This window comes from Lipotes vexillifer, unplaced genomic scaffold, assembly GCF_000442215.2.
Source record: "Lipotes vexillifer unplaced genomic scaffold, Lipotes_vexillifer_v1.1 scaffold240, whole genome shotgun sequence".
Classification (NCBI taxonomy): Eukaryota; Metazoa; Chordata; class Mammalia; order Artiodactyla; family Lipotidae; genus Lipotes; species Lipotes vexillifer.
The window spans coordinates 10,058,176-10,064,929 of NW_006797481.1; the positions used below are offsets into that span (position 1 = coordinate 10,058,176).

At 37.7% G+C, this 6,754-nt stretch overlaps 1 protein-coding gene across 1 annotated transcript; it reads left to right on the plus strand.

Moving 5' to 3' along the window:
* Positions 1 to 1,632: 1,632 nt before the first annotated feature.
* BBIP1 (BBSome interacting protein 1) lies at positions 1,633 to 6,386 on the plus strand. Its single transcript, XM_007469633.1, has 2 exons — positions 1,633 to 1,696; positions 6,220 to 6,386. The coding sequence occupies exons 1-2, from the start codon at positions 1,651 to 1,653 to the stop codon at positions 6,384 to 6,386; spliced, it is 213 nt and encodes a 70-aa protein (XP_007469695.1). The 5' UTR covers positions 1,633 to 1,650.
* The last annotated feature ends 368 nt before the right edge of the window (positions 6,387 to 6,754 follow it).

Genomic DNA, 6,754 nt, shown 5'->3' on the forward strand with positions numbered 1-6,754 from the left:
TACCGCAAAAAAAACCCTTAGATGCTATGCATTTCTCTCACATTCATCAACATTTATAATGTCTATCCTCCCTTTCAGTAGCATATCATGTCAGATTTGTACCAAATAAGGGCCTAATGAATATTTTCATTGTGCTATCCTTAATGGAGAGGCTAAGTATTGTTTGTTATAGTTGTATTCTGGCTATTCAGAGATCTGCAATATTACTAACCTTCAACAACAACAACAAAACAAAAAAAAGGAGTGATCACTAGTTACCACTGGCAGGCCTAAGTAACAAGAAGGAAAGAATGTGTCAGAAGGAGGGGCTGTGCATTCTGAGTAAATTGTATATTGCATTTATCTCAGATTCTAGGTAGTGATGAGTTGCTTTATTCCTGGTCCACTCCCTACTTCATCTTCATTCCCAGAGAGAGCAGTATAGGGGTAAGTTTCAGTGACAGTTGTGGAAAGCAGATAGAGCTTCCCCAGGAACTTTAGATCTTCCAGAATAGGAATTTGAACAAGAAGGGGAAGAGGCTTGGTGGATGGGGAGTATGAAGCTTTTTTTAGGAATGTCGAAGTAGAGGTAATGGGAATAACTAAGACCAGAAGCAGCTTCACTTGATTATAACTAATTTGCAGTGGGTGGTAAAGGCAGGCACCAAGCCAGCATCACCACATTATAAATAATCTTTCTTCTATGGTGGTGATGTTGTGAAAGATATACAGTGAGTTGCATCAGTATGGCGAAATATCACAAAATGGGTGGGACTGTCTAGAGTAGCATCTGTGTTTGGAAAGGGGTCATGCTACAAGTTACAGTCCAGAACACCTTGAATATATATAACATGGCATAAACTGGGATGTAACACTGGGAACGGTTGTCATCAGCCAGAGATGACATATAATGCTGGGATATTCATAACAAAATACTCATGTGAGGGTATTCACTGGTGCTTCAGCATAGAGTATCTCTGTATTAGAGGAAAATAATAAACTGAGAGCACACCTCACTTCTGGTATTCAAGAGCCAATTTCACCTGTTTGTGTTGCTTCCTTACAAATTGCAGCTGTGTAGCCAGTAACTGATCCTTAAGATGCTTTTTGTCATTATAGCAAAGGAATTAAAGTAGAAACTGGCTGTTAGTTACTGAAAGAAGTGGGGATGTTAGGCAGTATTTACATACTACCTCCTCCTTTCCCTAACAGTCTGCCTTACCCCCCACCTCCCAAATGGTCATGTCTTTTACATCACCCACCATTCAGGAGAGATGCTATCAGCTACACATAAATCCCTTTGGTTTTCCTCAGCTGGATAGATACCAATTGGATAATTTACCTTTGCCTGAAAAACTTAAGCCCAATTTTCACTAGGAGAGGAAAAATTTAGAACATGCAACCTTCCAATTACCACCACCACTTATGAATGAAAGTTGACAAGATCTGCATGCTTATATGAACTATCTCAACCTTGTTTCAATGAAAAGACTCAGGTAATTAATGGGAAAATTATGCAAGGATAGGATAGTTCATTTTCTATAGGAATTGTGATTTTCTTAAACTACAATGGAAATATCTATCTCAAGAAATATGCTTTGGGAATTCATTCTTGAATAGTACTAATAATTGTTTTCTCACTGAAGGAAGAAACTATCCAACAATTCAGATATGGCAGAAATGAAGTCAGTGTTCCGGGAAGTTCTTCCAAAACAAGGTATCTAAGTTACAAATACTTAGGTCATAGAATATTGTAGGAACCTAAAAACTAATAGGCAGTGTCATGTAGCAGGCTCAATAGCTAAATATCTGAAACTATTTTGTGTTCTATACACCACACATAGTCTCCACTTTTACTATGCTTTTGTCATGAGTAGGTTGTAAAGGAGTAATCCATTGCTTCCCCGCCCCCACTAGTAAAAGGATGTAAAATGACAGTTGGATTGTTTCTTAAATGTAGAAATTCTGTTACACTCAAGATTGCAGATTACAATAAGGAATTTCCAGTGGAAAAAAATAGCACCATAGTTTACCATAATACTAAATAAGGTCTGAAAGTGGGGGAAAAGAAACCTAAATCAAACAATGTAGCAAAAGCCAAAGGTTTAAGTTAAACATTCAGTAATTTGAGTATTCATGTTAATACCATACTTAACTACATATTTGTTGTTGTTGTATTTCCATTTCTTTTTTTAATTGAAGTATAGTTGATTTACAGTGTTGTGTTACAGATATATCACAAAGTGATTCAGTTATACATACATATATATCTACTTTTTTTCAGATTCTTTTCCCTTATAGGTTATTACAAAATACTTAGTATAGTTCCCTGTGTTATACAGTAGGTCCTTGTTGTTTATTTTATATATAGTTGTGTGTATATGTTTATTCCAAACTTCTAAGTTATCCCTCCCACACCTTTCCCCTTTGGTAACCATAAGTTTGTTTTCTGTGTCTGTGGGTCTGTTTCCATTTTGTATGTAAGTTTATTTGTATCATGTTTTTTAGATTCCACATATAAGCAATATCATATTTGTCTTTCTGTGTCTGACTTACTTCACTTAGTATGGAAGTATCTAGGTCCATCCATATTGCTGCAAATGGCATTATTTCATTCGTTTTTATGGTTGACTAATATTCCATTGTGTGTGTGTGTGTGTGCATGTATGTGTATGTATATATATACATGAATATATATATACACATACATATATATATACACACACACACATATATATACACACACACATATATATACCACATCTTTATCCATTCATCTGTCAGTGTACATTTAGTTTGCTTCCATATTCTTGGCTATTGTAAATAGTGCTGCAGTGAACATTGGGGTGCATGCATCTTTTCAGATTATGGTTTTCTTCAGATATATGTCCAGGAGTGGGATTGCAGGATCATATGGTAGCTCTATTTTTAGTTTTTTAAGGAAACTCCATGCTGCTCTCCATAGTGGCTGTACCAATTTACATTCCCACCAACAGTGTAGGAGGGTTCCTTTTTTTAGACACCCTCTCCAGCATTTATTATTTGTAGACTTTTTGATGATGGCCATTCTGAACAGTGTGAGGTGATACCTCATTATAGTTTTGATTTGCATTTCTCTAATAATTAGTGAAGTTGATCATTTTTTCATGTGTGTATTGGCCATCCGTATGTCTTTGGAGAAATGTCTACAGATCTTTTGCCCATTTTTTGATTGGGTTGTTTGTTTTTTTGATATTGAGTTGTATTAGGTATTTGTATATTTTGACGATTAATCCCTTGTCAGTCTCATCATTTGCAAACATTTTCTCCCATTCTGTAGGTTGTCTTTTTGTTTAGTTTATGGTTCCCTTTGCTGTGCAAAAGCCTTTAATTAAGTCCCATTTGTTTATTTTTGTTTTTATTTACATTACTCTAGGAGACAGGTCCAAAAAGATATTGCTGCAATTTATGTCAAAGACTGTTCTGCCTATGTTTTCCTCTAGGAGTTTTATAGAATCAGGTCTTACATTTAGGTCTTTAATCCATTTTATTTTTCTGTGTGGTGTTAGAGAATGTTCTAATTTCATTCTTTTACATGTAGCTGTCTAGTTTTCCCAGCAGCACTTACTGAAGAGAGTGTCTTTTCTCCGTTGTATATTCTTGACTCCTTTGTCATAGATTAGTTGACCATAGGTGAGTGGGTTTATTTCTGGGCTTTCTATCCTGTTCCATTGATCTGTATGTCTGGTTTTGTGCCATACCATACTGTTTTGATTACTGTAGCTTTGTCATATAGTCTGATGTCAGGGAACCTGATTCCTCCAGCTCCGTTTTTCTTTCTCAAGATTGCTTTGGCTATTCAGGGTCTTTTGTGTTTCCATACAAATTGTGAAAATTTTTTGTTCTAGTTCTGTGAAAAATGCCATTGCTAATTTGATAGGGATTGCATTGACTCTGTAGATTGGCTTGCATAGTATAGTGATTTTGACAATAATGACTCTCCTAATCCAAGAACATGGTATACCTTTCCATCTGTTTGTGTAGTCTTTGATTTCTTTCATCCCTGTCTTATAGTTTTCAGAGTTAGGTCTTTTGCCTCCCTAGATGGGTTTATTTTTCCTAGGTATTTTATTCTTTTTGATGTGATGGTAAACTGGGTTATTTCCTTATTTCCTCTTTCTGATCTTTCATTGTTAGTGTATAGAAATGCAACAAATTTCTGTGTATTAATTTTGTATCCTGTGACTTTACTGAATTCATTGATGAGCTCTAGTATTTTTCTGGTAGTGTCTTTAGGATTTCCTATGTATAGTATCATGTCATCTGCAAACTGTGACAGCTTTGCTTCTGCCTTTCCAATTTGCATTCCTTTTATTTCTTTTTCTTCCCTGATGGCTGTGACTAAGACTTCCAAAACTATGTTGAATAAAAGTGGCAAGATTGGGCATCCTTGTCTTGTACCTGACCTTAGAGGAATGCTTTCAGCTTTTCACCGTTGAGTATGTTAGCTGTGGGTTTGTCATATATGGCCTTTATTATGTTGAGGTATGTTCCCTCTATGCCCAATTCCTGGAGAGTTTTTTTTTTTATCATAAATGGATGTTGAATTTTATCAGAAGCTTTTTCTGCATCTACTGAGATGATCGTGTGGCTTTTATTCTTCAATTTGTTGATGTGGTATATGACACTGATTTGCAGATATTGAAAAATCCTTGCTTTCCTAGGATAAATCCCACTTGATCATGGTGTATGATTCTTTTAATATATTGTTGGATTCAGTCTGTTAGTATTTTGCTGAGGATTTTTGCATCTGTGCTCATCAGTGATAGTGGCCTGTAATTATCCTTCTTTGTGGTATCTTTGTGATACCTGTGGTTTTGGTATCAGGGTGATGGTGGCCTCATAGAAGGAGTGGAAGTGTTCCTTCCTCTGCAATTTTTTGGAATAGTTTCAGGATAGGTGCTAACTCTTCTCTGAATGTTTGGTAGAATTCACCTGTGAAGCCATTTGGTCCTGGACTTTTTTCAGGGGTATTTTAATCACAGATTCAATTTCAGTGCTTGTTAATTGGTCTGTTCATATTTTCTGTTTCTTCCTGGTTCAATCTTGGGAGCTTGTGCTTTTCTAAGAATGTCCATTTCCTCTAGGTTGTCCATTTAATTGGCATATAGCTGCTTGTAACTTCTCCTTTTTCTAGTTTTATTGATTTGGGCCCTCTCCCTTTTTCTTGATGAGTCTGGCTAAACGTTTATCAATTTCATGTATCTTTTCAGAGAACCAGCTTTTAGTCTCATTGATCTTTTCTATTGTTTTTGTTAACGTCCCAAGCAAGATGTTAGCCTTCAGATGAGTACTCTTGTATATGTTTGCCACCAGCCTTTATGTCCTGAGAACCACAGTCACCTCACACCTCCCCAGCAGACCCCACAAGACCAGCAGGTCCATCTTGCGCAGGCTCCTATCAAGTCACTGCACTTTTGCCCTGGGTTTCAGGGCACACAATACCTTGTGTGTGTGTTCCAAGAGTGGAGAGTCTGTTTCCCCCAGTCCTGTGGAGCTCCTGCATTCAGGTGCCACTGACCTTCTAAGCCAAATGCTCTGAGGGCTCCCCTCCTGATGCCAGACCCCCAGGCTAGGGAGCCTGACATGGGGCTCAGAACTCTCAATCCTGTGGGAGAGCTTCTGCAATGTAACTGTTCTCTGGTTTGTGGGTTACCCACCCTGGGGGTTATGGGATATGATTCTATTGCGAGTGTGCCTCTCCTGCCATCTCTTTGGGTTTCTGCCTTATGTCTTTGGATGTATCTTTCTTGATAGGTTTCAGTCTTTTTTATCGACAGTTGTTCAGCATTGTGATTTTGGTGTGCTCACAAGAGGGGGTGAGCTCAAGGTCCTTTTACTGTGCCATCTTGTTCCTCCTCTTATTTTTATGTACATTGTATTTCCCCCAAATTTTTTTTGAGATTAAACGTTTGACACCAAAAGTTGTCTCATTGTAGCTTAGGATCTTAAAAAATTCAATACCTTATGAACTTCCTAGTATTAAATGTTGCCTTTATATTTTTATACTGAAGATATGCTGTAGGGTAAATGTTGCTTTTATATTTTTATACTGAAGTTACACTGTGGGGGGAACTATGAGAACAAGAGATTTTTCAACGTCAATGGATTAAGTTTTTACACCTTAATTCTAGCTGCAAATCCAAACCACCAAACAGCTGTGTTATCTCACTCCAATTCTTCTTTCTTTTTAAACTTTAGGGCAGTTGTCTGTAGAAGATATAACCACAATGGTGCTGTGTAAACCCAAACTTTTACCCCTAAAATCTCTGACTCTGGAAAAACTGGAGAAAATGCAGCAAGCAGCACAGGATACAATTCGCCAACAGGAAATGGCAGAAAAGGAACAACCGCAAATAAGTCACTGAATGATAACTTAGCACTTCTGCAGAACACCCTACACCTTCCTTATTATTAACAATAGCTAGAAAATAACCTGCATCTGTATGCTGAAAGCAGTATGTATTAATAAAACATTTTATTCCCATAATATAAAAATAACCAAGATTAATAAAACTTGGACTGTGAATTTAAACACTCCGATTTGGGGCTTCCCTGGTGGCGCAGTGGTTAGGAATCCGCCTGCCAGTGCAGGGGACATGGGTTCGTGCCCCGGTCTGAGAAGATCCCACGTGCTGCGGAGCGGCTAGGCCCGTGAGCCACAACTACTGAGCCTGCGCATCTGGAGCTTGTGCTCCACAACGGGAGAGGTCTGTGCACCACGAAGAAGAGTGGG

Bases quoted from the DNA above. Each gene is read 5' to 3' on its own strand.
- BBIP1 (XM_007469633.1), top strand. From the start codon at position 1,651: ATGGCAGAAATGAAGTCAGTGTTCCGGGAAGTTCTTCCAAAACAAG. The intron at 1,697-6,219 runs GTATCTAAGTTA...TTTAAACTTTAG, and splicing joins GGAAGTTCTTCCAAAACAAG to GGCAGTTGTCTGTAGAAGAT.